Below are 26,172 nucleotides of genomic sequence, written 5' to 3' on the forward strand. Positions count from 1 at the left end.
TAATTCCTCACATATTACTCCAACTATTTCACACCTATATATATTCAAAGAATAAGACATCAAAAATTTCAAAAATTAGTTTTAAAAATTGAAAACAAACGAGGAAAAGAGCTCTTTGAAGATGAAATAAACTAATAATATAGGAAAAACTTCTGGTTTCTACAGATTTTTTCACTGAGATGTGTGAGGTGCTGCCCTGGGAACCTTTTTCTAGTAAATTACTATTTGAATAATGGAGTGAAGTTTAAGAAAACATCACTAAGTAGCATTTTAATTTGATGTTTACCTAAGGAACAAAAACCACAGCTTGAACAACATAATTCAGTGAATATTTGGTTTCAGTTGCTAATACAATTAACACATTTAAAGTCTAAACTTCAGTTGTTTTCACTGAGCTAAGTATATATTCTGTAAAAAAGACACTCAACTGTTTTATTTTTGACTTTAACTAAGAAACATGCAAGAAATATTCCATCAACAAAAAGTTCCATTGTTTCAGCACCCGTTTTCAGTTTGGCAACTGAACTGTGAAATAATAAATAATAGCAGCATTCTGAACATTACTGATAAGCACACTTAATATGAAAACATGAATCATCTGATACATTACAGAAAAGTAGTATTATGTAATACAAAACAACTGATTTAGGTCATGCAAAGAAGCAGAAAATACCTGTACAGAGCCTCCATGTCTGTCAGATGCCAGGTGAGCCCTCAAATGATGTGGATTGGTTTGCTGTGAGTCCCAAGCTGCCCTATGGTCTGTTGACTAACATTTTTGAATGTATCAGGATTTATGCAAAAGAAGAAAAAAAATTTAAAACAAACAATTCATGCATTAACTGTCATATTTTTAAGAAGTACAGAAGTGCTACACATTCAATCCCTATACAGAATGCACTTCAACATTATCAACATACTTACACATGCCTTCATAAATATTTTCATACAGAGCTGAAGCAGCTAAACCTCAAAATTCTTAGTAAGAAAAAGCACATTAAAATAACCCTCCAATTTTGCTTCGGTAAACTGACACAGCTCTGAATTCCTAACACCTAAGTCACCTTATCACCTAAGTCATTAGCCTGGTTTAAAAAAAAGTGAAAATGTTATACATAAATGTCAGAATGGAAAGAGTGGAAAGAGTGTATGGAGGAGAGACAGCGAATAAGGAAGCGTGAGTTGAGAGAAAATTCACTACAGATTCACTACACTATATCATAGCTTCAAACAAGCAAGCTTTTAGGAGATATTTATGTATCTCTACATATGTAGACTTTACCAAAAAAGCACCTAGAGTCACTTTTATTTTCAAGTTCTAATAAAAACATAGCACAAATCATTAGACAAAAGACATAGTAATTCTGATAATCTTAAATGAGCAGTTTACCTGATTTTTGGATTGTTGCATTCTGTCTCTGTGTTGATATGCTTCTCTGTTTGAAGACATTGCAGGGTCTGAATGTATTGAACCCACTGGAGTAGGCTACAAATATAAACAATATGTAGCAACTGGTAAAAAAAATAAATTTCTAAGTCTCACCAAAAGTTACTGGTTTATAATAGAAAATAATATTTAAATCTGACAGCTTCAAATAACACAAAATTATCAGATTAAAGCAGAAGCTTCACTACATATTTACTAATAACAACGGGAAATAAAGCAAACTATTACTTACAGAATGTATTGAAGTAGCAATTCTACGTATTATACATTAATTTTCTGAAAGACTTTAGGCTGATACTTTCTACAGTTAGCAGTTTTGACATTCTGATGAAACCTATCAAAACCTTAAAGCAACTTTTAATGCTAAACACTGAAAAATACATTTTGCAATAAAACAAATGCTACCTTTCTTTCAGAATCACACAGAGAAGGGTGAAGTGCATAATCTGAAACTGGTCAAATATAAACATATTAGCCCTCTCTTCCCTACATAATAGAAATAATAAAAAGAAATGAAAAAATTTGAGAAGCTGAAGTAAACCCCATCCACTACAATTTCCTAAATTATACAAACAGAGTGTTTCCTGAAACCTTAGAGGCACCACAATGAAATATCCAATGAACTATGCAATATTTTATCATAGTGAACTGATAAATATCTAGAGTATACTTCATATGCGGATGTATAGCTCTTTATTTTAAAAATACTGGGAGCAAAAAAAAAACTTCATGCAATAATGACAATTACTTGCAAAATTTTAAGTTCCTTCAAAAAAAAATCCAAATTTCTACCACCTCATTTTGGATTGAGCAGAGGTGTACTTTGATAATAACAGCACATTTGGAAAGAGAATTAATATGAAGCACTTCAGCCAAAAGATAATGTTAGAACATGCATCTGCAGATGGGCTTACAATAGCAGCTGCTCTAAGCTGTACTAGCAGCCTTGAGAAGCACATGCCTTAATGAAACTCAAAACTGATCACAAAAAACCCCATTTTATTACTGACAGCTGAACTGTACTCACCAACTGCTTGCCAATCCAGTCGTATTCATAATCAAACATATAACCTTTCCGATCAAGTAAGTCTGTGAAGAGCTTTCTTAAGTAGTCGTAGTCTGGCTTTTCAAAAAAATCTAACCTTCTTACATAACGTAGGTAAGTAGCCATTTCCTCTAGATAAATAAGAAATATATACATATGCCATTATCTGTTTTAACGGATCTCAAAAAAATCCCCACCACCTTATTTAATTTTAAAGCAACTTGTACTTCTCACCATAAAACCTGAACAGTTGTTCACCATGAATTACCAGAAAGAAAAGTTACTTAATGATGTTCTTTGAAATGCCACCATATTCTGAGATATACTACCATATTCCACACATATCCTAGCAAGTAACACCCCACTAATTTTTCCTTCATGCTACCTGTTGAGATCTTCTATTCAATGTTATAATTCTAATGCACTATGTGCAAAACTGTGTGGAGAGAAATGCCTCTGCTTTCTTCTTTCTTTCCAACCAATTTTACAGAGACAAGACTAAGAATAGGTAAAGAAAGGGGTATGCCACATAAAGCATCAGTTTTGTGTCCCCAAGACCTACTCTGGACAGAATTTCCTTTCATTAGTAATGAGCTACTCTCAGCAAGTCCACTTTGCCTATCAATGATATTTTGATTACCTTTCAAGGCATTCATTTATATTTTGGAAAAATCATGTCCATGCCATACATGTCCCCTGTTCCAAGCACTTTATTACAACTTTTAAAAAACATCCTATTTCCTTCTGTCCAATTTTCCAACACCTCATTGATTCTCCTTGTAGTTCTAGAGACCTAGAAGTGACACCTGAAACTTCTAAGTTATTTTAAATATTAGTTCAGGCTGTTTCTAACACACCTTGTTTTTAATATAGAGCAGATTTCAGGTGAAAAGGCTTGCAAAATTTTCAGTGTGAAGATACAAGTGCAGACTAGTTGATCAGTGTAAGTACACATAAAGTATTTTTTTAATGTTTCCTTTACAAGAATCTATATTTGAAGAACAACAGCATTAGCTTACTGCTGCTTCAAAGGATAATTCTTCTGTCTGGGCCCAGTATTGTTTAACTTATCCATCAATGATTCAGACAAAGGGGCAGAGGCCTCCTGAGCAATTTCACTGACAACACAAAGCTGGGAGCAGTGGCCGATAGCCCAGAGGCCTGTGCAGCCCTTCAGAGGGACCTCAGCAGCCTGGAGAGATGGGCACAGAGGAACCTTCTGAAATTCAGCCAAGGCAAATGCAAGGTCCTGCAGCTGGGGAATAATAATTCTGTGCAGCAGCACAGGCTGGAGGCTGACCTGCTGGGAAGCAGCTCTGAGGAGAAGGACCTGGGAGTCCTGGTGGACAACAAGCTCTCCAGAGCCAGCTGTGTACCCTGGGGGCCAAGAAGGCTGATGGAATCCAGGGGTGCATTATGAAGAGCAGGTCAAGGGAGGTGATCTTTTCCCTCTACTCAGTGGCTATGTCCAGTTCTGAGTCCCTCAGTACAAGAGAGACGTGGAGCTCCAGGACTGGGTCCAGCAAAGGGCTACTAAGTTGATGAAGGGACTGCAGCATCTTTTATATGAGGAAAGGTTGAGGGAGCTGGGCCTGTTCAGCCTTGAAAAGAAACAACTGAGAGGGGACCTGATTAATACATATAAATATCTAACCGGTGGTTGTCAATATATTGGATGAATCCAGGCTCTGCTCAGCGGTGCCCAGTAAGAGCAGGAGAGGCAATGGGCAGACACTGAGGCACAGAAGTGCCACCCAAACTTGAGGAAGAGCTCCTTTACTGTGCAGGTGACTGAGCACTGGAACTGGTTACCCAGAGAGGTTCTGCAATCTCCTTCACTGTAGATATTCAAGAACTACCTGGACACAATCCTGTGCCACATGCCCTGGGATGGCTCTGCTTGAGCAGGAGACTGGACCCCATGACCTGCTGTGGTCCCTTCCAACCTGACCCATTCTAAGATACTGTGATCTATTACATGTACTGTAATTTTAAACCCCAGCAATTACCTATGCCAGCTTCATTTTATAAATCAAGACACAACATTTTTATTAACAGCAGACATTACCTGGGAAGTTTTCACACAATACTTCTATAGGAGTTGCTCGTTTAGTGTCTCCAATTTTCTGGTAACGTTCCTTTAATGTATCTGCCTATGACAGAAGAACAAACAAGCTTCTGAAGTTATACAGCTTGCAGACATGTCAATAAAAATTGACAAAATATTCCAAACATGTCAATAAAAGCTGATGATCTGAAAACAGGAGAGAGGCAGATATCAAAACCCACTACCTTTAAACCTTGCCAGGGAAGACTTCCTCTGAGAAAATACATAAACATATGACCCAATGCTTCCAAATCATCTCTTCTACTTTGCTCTGAAACAAAACGCAAATATTATTAGAAACTACCATCTGTGTAATTTTACATTATATTTAGAAGACTAGCTTCCAAATTATATAAAAATAATTTTTAGGTATAAAGTACTTGAAACCAAACTGAGCATGTGGGGGCATTCTTATGTACTACAGACTGCCTTAAGAACACAGCTAAACTCAGAAAAAAAGCAGATGCACACTGCAGGTATATTCATCTCAACAGCACTTTTAGCAACTTATCTGGCTGAAAAAAATCATTCTCAAAAATGCAGAAGGATATTTTTTCTTGAGCTACTGGAAAAACTTCATGATTTAGTAAACTTTAGGATTTAATGAAATGTTAGGACCAAATGTTCATTGTTCTTGCAGTAAGAAGTTAATTAAAATTGATCAACTGTAGAATTATTTGGGGATGGTTTAGATTACAAAGGAGTCTGGCCTCTGCAAAACTGATTCTTAATCTAGAACCTATAATAGCTCTGACAAGAGAGTACATGTACTAAAGGTAAGAATTACATTTTCCTAGTTTTGTTTGAGGATAAGTACTTGTTTAAAGAAATTGGCTTCATTTGGCCTTTCTATTCATATTAAGAGCAGACTTGCTTCATGCCCAGAAGAGTTTCAAGTATTCATTGTATGATAACTAACCTCTGCAATAATTAAGCACTATCACAAAAAGACCAATACAATCAAGGACATGGGTAGTTCCCCAGAGAGCATTACAGATGGCTAGATTACAGTAAGTTATGACTCCATGTGATTATGCTTTCTGTAGCCAAATAACTTCGACAACACTTTAATAAACTGTTCTTCTGAATTTAGGGAAATCCCAAAATAATTACCAATTTACATATCCAGCAAACACAGAAATTTGCAGAAGTTTTACAGATGCAGATCTTTGTCTTCATTAACCTCCCAGTCAGAATCTACAGTCCCTGTAATCTCACTTTGCCCTCCTGAAAATGAAGTGAACTGGAGAAGAAGCAGAGTAATTCTACCCCTAAAAGAAATTATCTTATTGAAAGGTAGGGCACCAACGACGTGCTAGTAAGGGTTGCAGACTATTTGTATATCCTTCAAATAGCTCTCTGAATAAAGCCACGTTATTCTTCACATAGACAAAATACCTTCTATTCCATATGCACACTCCCAACTTGGCACACAACTACTAGAAATCCTTGATCAAATGTCTCTTCTGAAACAAAAGATTATTGACTACAGGATGCCCAGTAACTATGTATTTCCTATACACCTTTAAAGAGTGGGTTTGGGTGATTTTGACCAAGTTTTGATTACACATTTAGAGCCTTTCTAGCAGCTACGCGTTTGTTATGACAATTTCATATATGATGGATCCTAAAATACACTTTTTATTCAAGGACAACATCCTTCCTTACTCATACGCACTAACAGATAAAGTTACAGGTCAACAGAGACATATTCAAAAATAACTTATAAGATAATGTGAACCTGACAGCCTCCCTCTTTACTGAAAACATTTTTTACAAGGGTCAGCTGTAAGACCACTCAAGCAACTCAGGAAATTCTCTGCACACTAAAAATATCACCCTAAAAAATTGTCTTATTACCACTATTTTGAGAGTTGAGTCTATAACTGTATTCTATATGCCACTGTCTCTGTAAACACAGAATTTGAGGACCTTCAGCACTCTGTATATCACACTGCATAAATTTAAAAATATACTACATATCACAGAACATAAAAAAATTGTTGGAATGGAACAATTCAGGTTCTTTAGGAAGGAGAGGCAAGGGAGACCAGGAGGTAATGTTACCCTCCATGGCAACAGCCAGCTGAGTGCATGGAGTTTTGTCTGGGGATGGATGAGGAGCTGACTGAGAGCTATTGGGGAACAATTAACAGGAGGGCAGGGTTAGGTGGCCACAGGCACTCCAGCCAGGAAGACTGAGCAGCTGAGTCCTTGTGGTGGTGCATCGCTCCCTCACCCCTTCTAGGCCAGTGTTATCTGAAAAAAGGCTCCTTCAGTCTAGTTTGACAAACAGCACCTGGGCTCAGCTTCTCTTGAGTATATCAGAAACCCTTTGTTCCCAGGAGTCCCTGCTGTCCAACAAGCTCCTGTTTTCTTTATGAAAAGTCTTGGAAACTATTTTTTTTGCTTGCATAGCATAACATCCCTGTTCTCACACTTTCAACTGTGTGCCAACTCACACTGTGGCCAGGATGAAACATAATTATGACTAAAGGCCACTCTCTTGTGACCCTATAAAACAGTGGTCTAAAATGAGAATCTTTGAATTCTTCTGGACCACAGCAGCTGAGACCAGCAACCTCTCTCTGAGCTGGGCCTCTCAGAACCCACTAACTCCCAAGTTTGCTGTATTCAGATGACTGCTGAACAAAAATGAATTATAGGCCAACACCTTGCTCCTCAAGGCTCAAATCTTTGCACAATGAAGAGATACAAAAGCACGCAGAGTGAGTATTTCACTGCCTTAGAGGGGAATTTTTTGACAGGCACTTTGCACTGACTGGCTGCGTGCATAAACATATATATATGCTACGGCAAACTCTGGGAGAAATGCTGCTCTCTCAGATGTTCAGGTATCTTGGATATCAAAGTTAGGCCTGAAAGTAAGGTCAGGTTATAAGATAGGTTAAATGTTGTTGAGTGTTAATTCCTATGTTGAATTGTTAAGTTTAAGGTTTAAGTAAAGGTATAAGTTAAGGTTAAATACTTTTGAGTGCTGTTAAACTTTTAGGCTGCATTCTTTTTTATACCTGCCCTCACTGTCCTTTTGTCACTTGTCACATGCATCTAAACACACACAGCCCTAGACAGTTCATTTCTGGATTTTAATAGTGGTTTGGATTTTCTCTTTTTCCTTGGTGTAACTGACTAGTAAGTATCAGAGTGAATCTTGCAAAGAACTTTGTCATTGCTTAACATTAAATCAGGACACCCTTGCTGATGATTTTTTAAGTGATCTCAAACACTCATTCGTAACAGTTGTATGCCAATATACAGGAACCACCTTATGTTCACAAATGCTGGTCCTCACAGAGGAACCTCAATCACTCCGATATCTCCTGGAGTGACAAGACAGCAAGGCATCAGCAATCCAGTAAGGTATCCTTGATGATCGCTTCCTTCTCCAAGTGACAGAGAACATAAAAAGGTGGATGTGCCATGCTGGAGCTTGTTCTCACCAACAAGGAGAGGCTGGTGGGGAAGGAGAAGCTGAAGGGCAGCCTTGGCTACAGTGGTCATGAAATGCTAGAGTTTGAGATCCTAAAGGTAGTGAGAAGGGAGCAAAGCAAACGCAGTATCATGAATTTCAGCAGATGCATCTTGGCCTCTTCAGGGATCTGCTTGGCAGAGTACCATGAGATAAAGCTCGGCAGGGAAGCAGGGTCCTAAGAAACCTGGTCAATAGTATTGAAGCATGAATTCCTCCAAGCCCAGGAGCAATGCCTTCCAACAAAGTCAAGCAAAAACCATCAGAAGGCCTGTGTGGGTAAGCAGTGAGCTCCTGGATGAATCCAAAGTAAAAAAAGGAAGCATATAAACAGGGGAAGCAAGGACAGGTAGTCTAGGAGGTATACAGAGAAATTGTCTGAGCAGCCAGAGATCAGCTTAAGAAAGCTAAAGCCCTGATAGGATTAAATGTGGCCAGGAATGTCAAGGGCAAAAGAAGAGATTCTAGAAGTAAGATGGTGACAAAAGGAAAACTAGGAAAAATGCATGATCTCTTCAGAAGGAAATAGGAGACCTGGGATATGGAGAAAGCTGAGGCAAAAAAAATTACATTGCGCCACAGGAAAGTTTAGATTGGATCCTGGGGAACATTAAATTATTTTTTTGCCTCCATCTTCCCTGGTATGTATTCCAGTCACATTACTCATGTCACAAGAAGAAAAGGGCAGGGACTGGCAGAATGAAGAACACTGTAGATCAAGTTGGAGCCCATCTAAGGAACTTGAAGGTGCACAAGTCCATGGGACCTGCTGAGATGCATCTATGAGTCTTTAGGGAGTCTCAGGCAAAGACAACAGCCATTACATCCACGACATCTGAGAAGTCATTACAGCCCAGTAAAGATTCCACAGACTTCAAGAGGAGAAAGATAACCCCCATTATTACAAATGGAAGAAAAGGAAGGCATGAGGAACTATAGGCCTGTTAGTCTCACCAAGGGCCCAGCAAGATCACACTGTAGATCCTTGTGGTAACTGTACTGAGGGACATGGAAAATAAGGAGGTGACTGATGATGGTCAACATGGCTTCAGCAGGGGCAAATCATGCCTGACAAGTTTGGAGGTCTTCAACACAACTACATGTTGGTGCATGGAAGAGCAACCAACATTATCTACCTGGATATATGCTAAGCATCTGACACTGTAACACAGAATATCCTTGTCTCTGAACTGGAGAGACACTGATTTGACAGACAAAACAAAAGGGTAAGAAATTAGCTGAGTGGTCATACTGTAAATCATAGTCAAGAACTCCCTATCCAAGTGGATACTAGTTCCTTAGGGGATGTACTGGGACTACTGTGGGGTAACACCTTAGCTGGTGGCATGGACAGCGGGATCAAGAGCACCCTCAGCAAGTCTGCCAAGAACATCTGGCCATGTGGTGCTGTCAACAGCACCTTCCCCTTGAGGGAAGGGATGCCACAGAGGGACTTGGACAGGCCTGGGAGGTGGGCCTGTGTGAACATGACGAGAAGTCCAAAGACCTGCACCTAAGTTAGGGCAATCCAAGCACAAATACAGGCTGGACAGAGAATGGAGAGCAGCCCTGAGAAGGATTTCCACATGCTGGTGGATAAGAGGTGGGACATGATCCCACAATGTACACTCACAGCCTAGAAAGCCAAACACGTCCTGGGCTGCATCCAGAACAGTGTAGCCAGTAGTGAGGGAGGGGATTCTGCACATCTGCACTGGTGAGACCCCACCTGCAGCGCAGCATCCAGCTCTGGGGTCCCAAGATACCAAGGACACGGACCTGACCAAGCAAGTCCGAATATGTTCAGTGTCCCTCCCATGAAGGCAGTCTGAGAGCTGCTGCTGTTCAGCCTGGAGAAAAAAAGGCTTCAGGAAGATATTACAGCTCCTTCCAGTACCAAAAAGGAGCCTGCAAGAAAGCTATTCAGGAGCTTTTTACAAGGACATGTACTGACACGACAAGGACTAGCAGTTTCATACTGAAAGACAGTAAGTTTAGATTAAATATTCAGGAGAAACTCCTCAGTGTGAGAGTAGCAAGACACTGAAACACCTTGCACAGAGAAGCTGTGGATGTCTCATCTCTGGAACTGTCCAAGGCAAATTTGCATGAGGCTTTGAGAAACCTGGTGTTCCAGCCTATGGCAACAGACTCAGAACTGATGATCTTTAAGGTCCTTTCCAACCCAAACCATTCTACGATTAAATAAGTTACCATTAGACAAAAAAAACCACATCCTGTGTAAATATCAGACATGTAATCAAAATTCAGTTTGCTTTTCAAGTAATTATCAGTTTTACATTTTGGTTTATTTTTCTTAAAAGGTTTGGGGGCAATCATTTATTTAAGGAGGAGTAAAAAAAACTATTTGATTTTAAAAGGGGTTGTGCCACTGTTGAAAATGCTGTAATAATCAGAAGTATATTCTGCTAGTGGAGATGAGAGCCCAGTGTCAAAAGTGTAACAGTCACCTTACACTGACATCACCATTTATGCCTGAAAAATATAGTGGATGCTTCTTTGATCTGAAGAACCTGAGTTCCAAAAGTTAGATTTAGGAAGCTAAAACCCTACACTTGAGGTGCTGTACTTTGTTGCACTAAAGAGCAACAAAGCTGGTGAAGGGTCTGGAGCACAGATCCTATGAGGAACAGCTGATGGAGCTGAGGGTGTTTACAGAAGGAGGTCTGGGGGAGAGCTTATCACTCTCTACAACTCCCTGAAAAGAGAGTGTAGCCGCATTGGCCCCTTCTCCCAAGGAACAAGACAAAAGGAAAAAGCCTCATGTTTGCCATAGGAAAGTTTAGATTGGATATTGGGAACATTTGCTTCACCAAAAGGGTTCTCAAACATTGCAACAGACTGCCCAGGGAAGTGACTGAGTCATCACTTCCAGAGGTATCTTAAAAGCCTTGTAGATGTGGCACTTAGGGACATGCTTTAGTGGTGGATTTGGCAGTGCTGGGTTAACAGTTGGTCTTGATGACTTTGAGGATATGTTCCAACCTAAGTGATTCCTCGCTCTGCTTTATTGATAAAGCACCTTATTCCTGTCTGAGAAATGTGAATGGTTTCTCATTTGCATTTTAACAGTTATACTTACCGTTAAACTGTAAGTATTGTGCAATGTTTTTATGATCAATTCAAAGAATAACCTAATTAGTGATTACCATGCAGCGATAAACAACTGGCTTACACAAATTCAAAGGGGTCTAACTGATTTCACCAGAAAACCTCTCTATAGCTGTAATAAACAAAGATCTGAGTACTCATACCTTTCTCAAGGTGAATTTATTCAATCAATAAAGACAACTTTTATTTTTATAGACATCCTGTAATTACTTTAGCTTGCTGGCATAACCTTTAATGATTCTGGCAATGCCTTATTAACAGTGTAAGCATTAAAAAAAAATTTTAAAAAATTGAGAAATCAGCATTATCTCTAAGCTGTTTTATTACTTTATGGCGCATTTCAAAGAGATCAAAAAAGCAAGGAAGCATTGAAAATCCATGCTATTGCAACCTATTGACTTTTGTGTATTTAATAAGCACACCTATTTCCTGGACACTTCACCCTGCCATGGTATACTTATAATGTGAAGGTATTATGCTACAAAAAGATACACCACATTTTTCTTTTAAGGAAAGCTAACAAAGAGAACAATACCCAAAACATGATCAAGATGATTAGCAATTAAAAAAAGATTATTCTCATAAACAGTATTTCCATAAGGGCAAACTATATTTTGCACAATACACAAAATTTGTAGTTCCTAATGACTTCAGACTGACAAAAACTGTTACTTGAAAGCAAGATGGTTTATGACAAATCACAGCTGTTTCTGTACTTCAAAAGCACACGTACCTTTTCCTAAATGTGTATTTATACTCATGTATCTAGCTGTTCCTGTAAGGCTCTTGTGTTCTCGATATGGTATGTGCTTCTTTGTTTCTGGATCTACATACTCCTTAGCTAAACCAAAGTCTATAATGTGAATAACTTGCTGGGTTTTGTTTCCGGGTCGTCCTATTAAGAAGTTCTCAGGTTTTACATCTCTGTATATCAAGTTCTTTGAATGGACATATTCCATACGAGAAATCTTCAATAAAAGAAAAAAAAATAGACAAGGAAGTTAAATTTAAGCTTCAGATTGCCACATTAAAATGTGTCAGATGCTAAATATCTTATATTGGCTTTACACATAGAAGAAATCACCCCTCCTAATATCACCCCTCTTAATATCTTAAGACCAAAGCAATATTGTCTTAATGAAGTATCTCCCAGTAAAGTCAATGAAAATTGTACACTTTTCCAAAGCAGATACATCAGTTGTTGTATTGGAAACTTTCACACTGGACATTAGTCATGAATCTTGCACACAACAGATGCTTTTGCCTCTCAAAACAGCTGGCACAAGTATGTTTTGTGTACATGAAAAGTAAAACCAGAAATTATGTCACCAAGCAGTAAGCAGCAAAGTCTGATCTATTACATATTAAAGATATAACTGAGAGACGCACTGAAAGTTCATCATTATGCCAGTTCATTCTAGCTGGACTGCTTTCTATCAAAATTTCCACATTCAGAAAAAGAACAGGAAGTATTAAATAAAGCTGATCTCTGGACTTGTGAGGACTTGAGCATTTAACAAAAAGAACTTGGCTATACATAAGTTCTATGTGTCTGTATGTCTGTACATTTGTAGTTGGAGTCTGTTATACAACTACAGTCATGTTTTAAACAGCTATTTTTAACCATTACACGTAAAAATATCACTGTTTAGGGAGGTGGAAATCTGGTAAATATGTACAGCCTTAATTGTCCTTCTTTCCACTTCCACCCACCCTCAAGTCAGAACCAAATAAGGAATCATCAAAAAACAGAATAATTCTTCATTGAATAATTTTGTGCTACAATTTCTAGAAGAATTTGGGAAATTTTTCATTTGTTTGTTTGCTTTCTTATAAGAATGCCCAGGAAAAAAAATACTTATGCTATTTAGGAGTCTCATAATACAACTGCTTGTGTGGGCTAAAATTACTTTTATTTCTTTAAGGTTTTCTTTTTTGAAAGAGTATATCAAAATTTATTATTTTAGATTGTGACAAAAACTCAGAAGACACAAGTAATTACATTCACTGATTTGAAAAACTGGAACAAAGTAAATGAAAGTAATCTAAGAGTATTCCTGCTTAAACTGTATGACAAGAATTTTAAATACCACCATCATCAATTTAAAACTGAAATGCAAATCTCCTAAGTGAAGTAAGCTTTTAATCCATTGAAGACTGATATAGTTATTCTAGTGAACACTCAAATTAACATCTATTCTACTTACCAACTGTATGGCTATCATAAGAACGGTTTTAAGAGAAAATGTCCTACCACACAAGTCAAATAAATCTTCCAGACTAGGTCCAAGTAGTTCTAGCACCATAGCATTATATTTGCCACATGGGCCAAAATAATAAACCTGAGGTATTCCATCTGTAAAATGAAAATACAAAGTAATGATAAGGGGTTAATTAAGATTAAGGTACATAGCAGTATAATTCCTACCCAATTTCAAGTTGATCATAACTTAGAAATACATTTTTCACATAGAAACAAAAATAAACTTCCTAAAAACTACAGGTAAAAGACACAACAGGAATATTGAAGATAGTCACAAAAATTTTAATGAAAAGGGTACTATTACGTATTTGACCTGTGAAAGATATCGAGATTTGTATAAAAAGTTAAAATCAGAACCTCTCTATTAGTTTTGTAACCATAAATTGAAACACGGTTATGAAATGCTAGGAAGACTTTAAATAAGCTCTTGTACAAAAAAATATACTTAAATTAAACTTTTTAAATTAAGGCTATTCCTACCTTTAGGAATAAAAGCACCTTATTATCTAGAGAAATCATTTTAAAAAAATCAAGAAGAGATTAATGAACCCAAGAGTGTAATGATACATTCAGTCTGGACTTTATAGTTTTAAATGAACACCTGCCTTAGGAACACAGGCAATCCAGAATTTTGAAAGTATAAATAGTTAAAGCCTTATGATCCAATTTTACTTCCACCTTTTTGTAGGATATGCATTGTGTGTCTATTTAACTAAAAATAACTTGATACAATTGCTTTTACTCATGTTGTACTTTTTCACGTGCACAGAACATCTTCCTCATTCAGCAGAATAAATTTTGTTTGCTTAGGGAAGTGAGTTATTCCAGATCTTTGGGTTTTTGTTCTTTAGTACACATCCTCTGTTTAATTTATTCCAAATATTTAATACTCTGAAAATGTATTCTTTTCATGTGAGCTTTTTCTACAGTGCTCAATCTTTCAATAATGCACTACACAGAAGTACCCAACCTGTTATCAGAACACCTTAATGAAACTCTGGATTTCAACTTCATCCTCTATAGATCAAATGTAACCCTAATTCTAAGTGTTTTCTACATAAAGCCTTCAATTTTTCATACCTTACTATAGATACACTGAGGGCACAAATTTGTAATTGTACTGACTACAGCTTTGGGTAAAAAATTATATAACAATTACTGTTTTAGCAAAATTAACATCAAATCAAAGCATCATTTTAAAGAGGTTTTTCACTAATCTCTTTTCCTACAAGTCTAAATATTTAAAGAAAAACCCCTAAAAATCCAGCTGTTCAGTTTTCAGAAGACTTGAGCTACAATTTGGTTTTCAATATGTATCATCACACTCGTCTCTATACTAATATACTCAAAATGCATAATCGTACCCACTTCAGAAAGACTTCACAGGAGAGCTTATTGCTACTAATGAAGAAGTACTGATCATATTACATCCTGTATCAGAATAAGGTATGAGACAGTGTTCTTCAATTTAAAAATATCATCCTGAATTATCAGAAAGATACCTAAAACACTTGATCCTCTGATTAGATGAGAATTCCAAAACATCCCAAAACTGTGTTTAACATTTAAAAACCTCTGCAGTGCATATGGAGCATATCCTGTCTAAAAGTACCCATGTTGAAAAAATAATTTGATATTAACAGTTCAAAGTAGTAGAAGTTAGGGGCTTTGGTTCTTAATCAAAGCACTCTTAGTACTTTTGCTTAAAAGCAATAAGCAGGTGTCATTCTGCTACTTACATTCTTTCTCCACATCTCTAAACCTCCAGAAGTCAGAAAGTAACAGGCTACTAATAAAAACATATATGAGGCTTTTTCTCCCACTACAGACAGATAATGCAAGCTCTCTTAGATAAATCTTTAAGAGATAGTGGTTAAGCTAAAAACAAAGAAACCCTGATTTTTAGAAATTTAAGAAATCCCTATTTTATTGACAAGATATTCCACTGCTAATTACTCATTAAGAGGAGGTATTTTATTTCCATTTTGAATTGCTCTAGCTCAAACCACTGAAGAACAAAAGAAGGAAATACGTTGAGCTTTTAAGACGCATCTCAGTTGTCTTGCAGTGAATTTAAAGAAGCCACTGGTCTTCGGTTTCTTGATTAACAATTAATTTGATTACCATTCAATCCTTTCTAGTACCTTGACAGGTCTTCTCCCCATTCTTAAAAATCCTTTTTAAAAAGTATTACCCCTTCCCAGTTATAAGCAGAATTTAATGATTGTCACATAAATGTCACTAAAAGTTACATATAACTTCCTCATCATCCATCAAAAAGGAAACTTACTTGTGGCCAAAAAAGTAGATTCACAGATTCCCCCCTAAGCTACTTTAACACTTAAACATCTTTCCTTTCTATGTTTAAAACTCTCAAAATAGAACCATTTTTTAAGGTACAAGTTATATTTCCCTATCCCTAGATATTTATACTTGTTGACAAGTACAAAACATTTTCATTTGAACGGGCTCAATTGACTAAGGTAATCTACAATACTTAGGTAACTCCCCTGTCATAAATTTGTAAATCCATGTTAAGCCAGTATGATTTCAATCCTATTTTACTCTTGAAAAAAATCAAAGAAGTCTTCACTTGGAAATTAACTATTTGAACATCACTTGGATTCCAGTTTCTTCTATAAAAGTTAGCTTTCATTACCCACCTAAAACATTACTGCTGTACACCTCTGATCTCCAAAATCAAGTCCAAACATTCAAAAAGTACTTGACTATCCACTGAGAAGGTGAGGTGGGAAGGGCAGGGGTGCAAAGAGAGCCCACTAAAACAGTTATGTGAATTGATGGATTACACTCTAATTTTCAAATACTTTAGTCCACCATGTTTATGTGCATGATGTCCAGAAAGTTTTTAAAGTTGACATATCTGACTTCCTCTACAATGATGAAAGGACAAAAAAAGTATTAAATAAAGAAAACATGACTAGTAGATTAAACTGTATCTGCCAAATCTCTTTAAAACAAAGAAAATAATAAGCTATTTCTGCTTTGGACCATTATCCATCTTGGTTGTCTCCTTGAAGAACTTCATCATGAAACCTGACTTAAGCTTGAGACTGCATGTTGTTCAGTTATCTCTAGCAATATACATGACTAGCACAGACACATTTGTATCTTAAGGAAAAAATTCCATTTATCTGCTTTGACACAGATATTATGTCATAGCTTCAATTATTTTAGGTGCGTGTCCTCATTCAGGAAAAGAAAAACTAATTTGATAAACAGGCAGCAGAGACAGCCAAAGGAATATGTAACCCACAGGTCAATGGCAATACCACTTGCATTTAATCTCATCTATGACTGACTTAATTTTGAGCTGTATTATCTTAGCAAAATGTCTCTATACAATACAACCTAAATTTGTAAAGCTATTAAGCTAGTAAGTAGCTTTCCAGTGTTTTTCAGTTTCTTGTAATACCAATTTCCTTTTAGAGCTTTCTCTAAACGAATCAAGAAGCAGACTGATGGTATCTGCATTATATCCTATTGCTGAGAATTTGTTCAGACACATAAATGCCAATAAAATACACAACACTGCTCTTGCAGATCATGGTATCATGTATTCAGCTTCTTATATCACACTGCCTTTTATTTGCAGTCTTAATTTTCATATGTGGCAATTCATTTGACATAAGCCAAAAATACCTTAAACTAGTTGGAAGATTTACAGTAACAGCTGTCTTTCACAGCACATTCATACTAGTACTCTTGTCAAGGATACAAATTAACAAACTGCCACAAACACAAATATTCCCTAGTTATTCTATGGAATCTGGTTTGAATCCTCTCAAAGGAAGCGATTATTAAACTCACAGTAGTGTGTTCTGACTTGAGCCAAAGCAGCACACACAGAAGGTCACACAGTCTCTGGAAACATAGCACCTGAATGCCACTGAAATCATGATCAGCCACGAACTATAAAACTCTAAACACAGAATGAGACACTATATCACCACAACACTTAGACTACATCTCTTACTTACAAATATAAGAATATGTTCGCAAAAAGAAGAAATAGTAATAAAATAATTAGATCTATTTCAAAAGGAAAAATCTTCTTTAGTTATTTATATTACTAAAACAGAATTAGAGATGTATTTTATTGTAACCATGATTAAATCAAATATCCATTTATCTAACATTCGCTTTGTTCACTGAACTGTCTTATCAAGCTTCCTTTCACAATTACAACTATTGTATGCCTCTCAAAGCCCAATCTCTGAAATCTGTGTGATGTCACAATACAAAATCAATATACATTTTTGCATACAGCCAGGCTTATGGCCAGTAACTACTGTTTCTCGGAAACATTATCATGTAACTCTATTATGCAGCTGCCATCTGATTCTTATCAGATCTCTTGCACTTATTCCAGGGGAAAAAATTACTTTAAATTCAGAAAATCCTGTACATGTCCTTAGGCTAAATCCTGGAAAAGGATTGGCATAAAAAAGAAAAACTGCAAGCAACATATTTATAATTTTGTTGGACTACACTTAAAAAATAAATTAGGCATTACCATTTATGTTTATTCATATAAACATAAATATTACCATATTCACATTAATAACTGAGCAACTCAACTTTCCTATCAAAGGAAGCAGATCAACAGCAAAAACTCAAAACTGAGTCAGAGTTTTCCCCAAACAGCTCATGATACAACTGCAGCAGTCATCAGTACACAGATTAACAGTGCCTATGAATAGATTCCTCTTCAGTAAAGAGATTCAATATTTAATTCAGTTTAAGTGCTCTAATACTATATTCCTAAATTAAGCCTAGAGCTTTGTTTTTAAGGATCACTTGCATGTTTAGTTTTTTTAACTTTATCATGATTACCAACCACTTCAACTAACTGCTTATTGTTGATTCCCCAGCATAATAATACCAGTCAAATTCCAACAGAAGTAATAAAGCAGGACAGCATGACTAAAAAATAAAGAAACAGCCATCAGTTTAAGACCACATTCTCAGCTACCTACCTGGAAGCATAGTTCAAAGCAATATTCATGTGAAGTTACTAATAAAACTCACTTTGCATTCATACTGAATGTGGGCTAGCAAGATGTATAGAAAGGATATGAAGTGCAATAACTCTAACATATCTGTAATAAAATTTTATTTAGATATGTAAACTAGGACTACCCTGAACTCGCCTACTTGCTAACTCTGTAGTTTATAGAGATTTTGTCTTCAATATACGTTGTCATTGATTATTAGAAACATAAACACCCTTGTTTTAGAAATTAAGTAATACTCTAAAATTTGAAGTTCCAGTAAATTATTACTGCTTTAACTAAGCAGTAGGAACATCCAATTAAATACAGCTGCACATCACACTCGTGTTTTCCCGTAAACTCACTTCAAACCCTTGTAACTTCCATAATGTTTTTCCTATAATAGCAGCAAAACATCAAACCCAAAATATTTTGAATAACACAGAATGAGATAAGTAATTTTAAATTGTTTCTAGAAGATCTATGAAAAAAAAATAATCACATGACACAATAATCTAGCTGTAGTGCTTTATTTCTAGCACCATACTCAAGGAGACTTGCTATTGAGACACTTCCTCTTGGTATGATAGAATATCAATCTAGTAAAGTACATTACAGTCCACCAACTGAAAAAGAAATTAAGAAATTATTATACTGAAATTTTTGTCTTGGGAAGAGTTATAGCAAAACACAGACGCCGATGCACCACAATGAAATCATGCTGGGTTCTTTTTTCTCCCACAGGCTAAAGTGGAAGGCAAGGTGGCTATGGCCAAGGGGATGGTATCACTAGCAATCTGAGATCCTACTGCCTTCGCAGTGACAGCAAAAGGTGCCTGTAGCTATCTCAAATGCAAAAGATAGCTTGTCTTTCACGAGAAAAATCTGCTTCAGAGATTCCATACCCTGAATATAGCTATATGAAAATAATTAATAGCTGCCCCTGAACACTCAGATCTCACACACCAGCTAAAGCTGGCCTGAACGGTAATTAAATGAAGAAACACACTTTCTCACCTTAAATATTTTTGTCTTCACCTAGAGGAAAAACCACTAAAGACACTGAGAACTGAACGTCATTCTTGGCCTTCAGCCCATCAAACACATTTCCAACACAAAAAAGAAAACCATAAACAGCAATGTCTAAACTATGTATAAGGCACCTCATAACAAAGAAGTGTTCTTGCCTTAGGGTACTCTGCCCCCTCTCAAAATCAGAAATTCAAAGTATTTCAAACTCACTCTGCTACATTCCCAAACAAAAATGTGGTGAATCCAGACATGCTCTAAATGCTACAATAAATATTCTCCTGAGCTTGACTACAAAATGTTGAGCAGACTCTACTTACTGTATGGGAATGTTTCTGTGTCTCCCAAAACCACATTATGCCCACACTGAAATCCTCCTGAATCACTAATCCAACAGTAACTGTGTAATTACAGCTGTCCAAGTACTCTGACTCCACTGTGTCAAAGGCAGCTCCGCGTGATCTCAAAACCAAAAACCATATTTTTAGATACCAATAGAGACCACGTCACATGAATGTTAGTACCAAATCACAGTGGTTCAGGTACAGAATGCAATACTTAGCACTCATTTCACAATGGCAATGATCTTCTTAAATACAATACCTTTTCCCACTGTAGACAAATATATCCTATGCATTGACTAGCCAATAGTAGTGACCCTGTAAGAAAAGTGAATGGCTTCCAGTTTTTCAAGTGGATAAGTTAACTAGATTTCAGCTAGAAGAACAGATGTCCAAAAGTTAAGAAAAATAAAACGTTATTTACAATACTGAGCATCTGCTTTGTCTGAAATATTAATACAGCAGTTTTACCAGTAGGTTAATCCACTGCTGAACAGATCTGTGACCTGTTTTGAGATCTGTGACCTCAAAAATGACCTCAAATGAAAAAAAAAAATCTAATAATAGATACTCCTCGCTGCTATAAACAAGAACTGCTCTAAGCATGCTCTAACAGCAGCATTACAAACAGGAGTTCTACTAATTCACTTTAGGCAGCAGAAGCCGCTTGCCATTCTTTTGCTCCACTGTCAGGTAAGTACAAACGAGTTCTGAGTCACTTGCAAAAGCTCTCAGTCATTATGATAATCACCCATTTATTAAGAGAGGTTAGAAAAAAATCAGACAATGAAAGCTGAATCCTTTTTATGCTCTTCAACATGCAACACATAACTTCTTTCATTTACAGACTCCTTTCTGCAAAAGGAAACTGAACCATACCTATCTGTCAGTTATACTGCAGCGTGGTGCACGAAATACACCTACACTTTATCTTCTAATCATGCAAAGAAAGCCTGATAGCATAGAAAATTAATTAAAAAATCCATAAAAAATACAAAACTGTTTTCTATTCATTGCAAAAGCTTTAACGCAATTTCAGGTAAGAATTCAGCAATCATTTTATTTGGAGTATGATAGCATAGCTTTCTTGTATCTTATATCTGCACATTAAGAAAATACACATTAAACAAAATTTATTAGAAGCACAGATTCTAAATTCCATCCATACGTTCCCCATTCAATTGACTAGAAAATTCTTCATACTGACTAATGATCTCAAACTCCCTAAGGAAAACACCCTCATAGTTACTAAACTACAAAATTATCGTAGAAGAAAGAAAGCAATTTTCATAAAAAACTCTATTAGTACATAAAACTTAAATGAAAGCTAAGTAACGATGAGACTAAAATAAGCCACATCTTTTAAGTAATTTTCAAAGTTGTTTTTACTAAGTTTGAAGTCCATTTCCCTAAAAAACTAAAAACATTTTTAAAAGCCCAAAAGCACTGAAAGTATTTCCTCTTTAAGAAAGATTCTTCACTTTTTTTTCCTGAAAAACGCCTACATGTTACTGCACATTCACAGGCATTTCAAAGTGCATATTTAAGAGCAAATTTACATTTAGGCCTTCTATGTGAGCAGATCCTCTCCAAAGGAATACAGTTTTGAAATGTTAATTCCTACTCATGCAAGACAAAACCACTTTTTATTAAACACAGAGAATTAATACTCTCAGTTCCGAAGTCTTGTGTATAAAAGCTGCACATCTATCATATTTCATGCCTATTTTCCCCTTTTTCTCTCAGTGAGCCGAACTACAAAGGAACCCTCTGATCCTTGTTTAAGTTAAGAATGTCTTCCATTTTCATGGCATTCAAGACACAAAACAACATGACTTAGGAGAGAGATTAATACAAATATATATTTTAAAAAATCCCAAGCTACAAGGTTATTAGAAAAGCAAAAAAGGGATATTATAAATAAATAGACTTAGTAGACAAATACTGGCTGCAGATAAGGAAATACCTAGAAAACATACCATTTCAAAATCCTCTTTTCATCAAGGATGCCTACAAGATTATAGGAAGTACAAGGATGCTCCACTAAAAAGGGTTTGAAGGTAAAATAATCTGTAATCACAATAACATTTCTTTACTTGCTTTCAGGATGATATTGCCAGAAAATAACCTAATTTTCTTCTAGAAGTATTCATTCACATGTTAATGCCTCTCCCTCCTCCTCCTGCCACCTCCAAGTCAAGGAGGATTTCACAGGGCCTAAAAGAATTTAATCCTTTAAGCTTCAGGTTATTTCACACTGTGCCAATTAGTTATTTCACACTAAGTCAATTTGTAGCATAAACTGTGGAATCTGTAGTTCTTTTTCGTGAAAACCATGGGGGTTTTTATAGAAAATATTGGCTCTGCTTACAAGACTGGGAGTACAAATCCCTTTTCACTGATTGCTTCTGAAACCATAGTTTAGTAATCACTTGCTATTAATACATAAGTATACATGTAAACATGAAGAGAACAAGGGGAAGCACAATTCACTACAATTAAACGCAAACTACACAGTCCACACAGTTATAAAGCTATCGGCCAAAAGTTTGTGCAAATAAACAGCAAAGGAAAAGATTACTTTGTTGTAAGATAACCTACAAATGTGGATTTTTAGAAGCTTAAAAGATGGAAAGCTTGAGACATTTCTAACTTCTAGTATGGTGCATAACTGCGTATCAGAGAAACCTTCTCTCTTCACTATTGCTATATTACAAATTTCTTCCAGCAATGGCAGCAATTTTTATATCTCCTATGACAGACTCTTCTGTAACTTGCATACTGAAGACCACTTCTTTCAACCCATTCTCTCTCTGATCAAAGAACGACCACTGCCCACGAAGCAATACTCCGTAAATGGATAGACCTGGTGAAAGTATTTTTCCACTCACTATCTCCTGTTTTACACAGGAGGTTTACATACTTGTTTTCTGAATTTATCACTTAGTAGATCAACTTTCCAAAACTATGTTTTCAACTGTTCATGAGATAAAATTACTTAAATCTATGTTTCACAGTAAATATGCACGTCACAAAAAATCAGCAAACTAAAACCAGTTGTCACAGATTACATAAGAACAGAAACTACATAATACTACAAAGTTTTTTCTGAAAATCACAGGCTGTATAACTTCCTCTGCTTGAGGGCCCAACTCCTAAAAATATAGAAAAAGTGACTGCTGCCAGAAGATAAGGAATCAGCAATCTTTGTTTAACTTCTATGTAGATAGGAAAAAGAAAATTACTTTCTTCATAATGAGCCTTTGTCACAAAACCCCTTAAAATAAAGTGGAGAGCCTGAGAAAAGCCCACAAAGGAGTTTTCAAGGTTCTCTGCTGGGAGAGGCTTTCACCTTTGAATAAAAGCAGGTTACTGCAAAAACAAAGGAGTCTGTAACAAAGTTATTCAAAAATATTGATGATGCTCAGTAAGTCCCCAGCTCTATCTTCACATTTTCACCCTAAAGGTAACCTCATCTTCATGCAAAGAATCAGAGAGGTGACTCTCCCTTTCAGTACTTCAACAAGACGTCAGAGAAAAAGACAAAATTTGTTGCAACCAGCAAATAGGGTTAAGAAAATTAAATGGTATCTGAAGTAAAGCAGGATAACTGTGACTTCACTATGTTTCTACACTAAACACAGTTCCCAGTCTTATTCACTAAATAAATAAGTAAACATAGTTACACTCACCAAGACATTTTCCCAATAAATTCTCCTGTAAGGGTTCCTACCTCTGAGAAGCACTGCCTAACTTCTGCAGTCTGAACTAGAAATTACACCTTTATTCTTATCTCCACTACACAGCTCCTTTGCAATTTTAGATAGTTACACCTCTATATTCACAGATAGCTAATGTACCTAATTTGTGGGTTGTCATGCCCCATTACTTAAACACTTAAGATCTCAGCTTTCTACTCACCAGCTATTTCACAATGTTAGTGTACGGTATGCTGACAATTCATAACTACTTACAAAAAAACACCCATATTGTGATGACTTGCTCCAAACAGCAACCATAGAGACTCAAGATTTTGATTACCTATCTACAACTTTATTTTCCATCTAGGAAGAGAAATTGACAAGAAAAGTTGTGTTTTGACAAAAGTAATCTCTAAAAATTCCTGGTTGCAAAGCATTCATAGTACATCAGCAAAAAAAAAAGGTCTATATTAACTGAACACATTAGAAACTTGGTTTCACCAGATGTAGTCTTTAAAAGAGTAGCACGAAATTTTGAAATGTCAGAGCAGCAATGAGCTGCCATATGATCCCAAATTTTGAGGAAAAAGGTGAAAATAGGAATTAAAAAGTATTAAAATTCATCATAACATACACACATTCAAGGTAACAAAATCAAAGTGGTATGGGCATGTTCATTGTGTATTTCTTTTCAGAGACTTTTCATACCAAGTAGGATTTTATTCTAGCTTAAGCACAATCAAAATCACTGTCACAAATTCCAGGCTGCCTTTTCTAAAAAAGCCCCTGAACATACATGCAGAAACATGTAGAAATATGTAAAAGCCCCTGAACAAACATGTAGAAAACCACTGTTAGTAGTCCACTCATAAAATAAAATTCTACATTAGTAGAAAAATGGGAAAAATAGTTAATTACATTACCTACTCTAGGAATAATTTCAAGGAAAAGATATCAAAAGACTTCTTTTTCCTAAATTATAGCTGATTTAAAGAATCTGTACTCACTTTACTAGGGTAAGAAACTTCACATCTTCCTAACTGATTATATGCACTTTTGTGAAAGGCACAAAATTGTGTGAGAAGTTTTAGGTATCGCTCACCTATAAAAACAAAAGGTGACAATTGGATCATTCAGGCCACCACCATAAGAGTACTTCTGGGTATAAAAGCACCAACGGGAGCGAAATGAGAAATTTAAATATTAAACTGCACTTAAACTTCTCCTAGAGGTATTTAAGAGGTTTAAAACTAGTAAGCAGCATTATATACTGTATCAGTAGAAGTGAAGTAAAGTAAAACTGAATTTGAAGCTATTTAAGCTATCACATCAACTTTAATTCAAAATACATAATTAGTAGATCAGCAATTTGGAGATCTACAGTATTTTTTCAAAGAGTTGTACTGGGAATAGTCTTAGTTTAAGGTATACTTGTATGCAGACAAATGCTGTGATAGGTAGGATTTATTTAAAAGTCAGGACTTCATAGATACACTTTATTGAGTAGGAAAAAAGTTAGAATAATGGAATTTATAATTATTATTATTCACTATTATTTAATTCACTAACTCCTTGGGCTTTTTTTTTGCTTTAAGTAGTAAGGAACACTTTATTAAATAGATTTATACCTCTCAACCCAGAAAACTTCAGCCAAAAATTGATCCTGGATTCATCACAGTAAAATGCATTATACTGCTTTTTACCTCCAGATCCTAGCTGCTTGTAGAATCTGTATTCCAAATGTAGCTGTGGTGCTCTCGACTTCATTGGCTCCTGATTTAAAAACAAAAACAACATTTAAAACAAAGCCTAAAAACTAGTACACTAACCTACTACCAGCCAAACTAGTCCTACTACTTCCAAGCCACACAAAAAGTTTGAATGTTTCTTCTGAAATGACTGGCAATTAAGAAACAGAGAAAACTAAACCTCCTTCAGGTTAGAGTAGTGCATATATGGATATTTACATCTTGTATTGCTCCACAGGGCCAGAGTCCAACATGCAAATCAAGCAACAGACACATGATGGAATACCTAAAAAATAGTACGTTTCTCCAAAACATGTGGATAGTATGTCCTACATTTCTCAGAAAGTGGCATTAATACGCAGCTTAACAGATTGAAAAAAAAACTCCAAATATCTATTACTTGAGAGATGTATCTTTACAAGGAGCTTCTTTGGATCTTAATAAAAAATACCAAATCCTTCCACCAAATACTAACAGCTTAGCAGAAATCAAGTATCACCATTACAAACTATGAATCCAAAACAAGCAAAAAAAAAAAAAGCCCCAGAATAAGTCTGTATATATATGCAAACTAATATTTGCAAATTAATAAAATCTCATTATAGTGTTCAACATGCCAGTGCATCAGGGTCTCATAGAACTAAATGAAGTGGCATGAGATTAAGCAGAAGAATACACATGCAGCCTAAATGGAAACTCAAACTTTCTGATTATCTCCCTTTGCAAAGAAAAGGTTCTTTAGCACAAGATTCTTGAACTAATTTCCTAGAGCATCTTTTAGAAGATATGCCTTGTTTCTTATGATATGTAACATGACCTTAATATTAAGCTCCACCAGGGGATGTTTAGGTTGA

At 36.0% G+C, this 26,172-nt stretch overlaps 1 protein-coding gene across 5 annotated transcripts in view; it reads right to left on the reverse strand.

Annotated features, from left to right (window-relative positions):
- Positions 1–26,172, reverse strand: part of CSNK1G3 (casein kinase 1 gamma 3) — a 55,222-nt gene that overhangs the window by 14,191 nt on the left and 14,859 nt on the right. For 2 of the 5 annotated variants that reach the window (XM_054283233.1, XM_054283224.1), the window contains exons 4-11: positions 25,274–25,343; positions 13,429–13,577; positions 11,955–12,189; positions 4,785–4,870; positions 4,561–4,645; positions 2,475–2,623; positions 1,391–1,486; positions 674–769 (exon numbers count right to left, since the gene is read on the reverse strand). In XM_054283233.1, the coding sequence (XP_054139208.1) occupies positions 674–769; positions 1,391–1,486; positions 2,475–2,623; positions 4,561–4,645; positions 4,785–4,870; positions 11,955–12,189; positions 13,429–13,577; positions 25,274–25,343 (966 nt within the window). Of the gene's footprint in view, positions 1–673; positions 770–1,390; positions 1,487–2,474; positions 2,624–4,560; positions 4,646–4,784; positions 4,871–11,954; positions 12,190–13,428; positions 13,578–17,485; positions 17,507–25,273; positions 25,344–26,172 lie in introns of those variants that run through there. The other 3 variants (XM_054283253.1, XM_054283248.1, XM_054283241.1) reach the window with 3 other exon arrangements.

Source organism: Melozone crissalis, unplaced genomic scaffold (genome assembly GCF_028551555.1).
Source record: "Melozone crissalis strain CALT ecotype California unplaced genomic scaffold, PUWL_Pcris_2 ptg000005l_1, whole genome shotgun sequence".
NCBI lineage: Eukaryota > Metazoa > Chordata > Aves > Passeriformes > Passerellidae > Melozone > Melozone crissalis.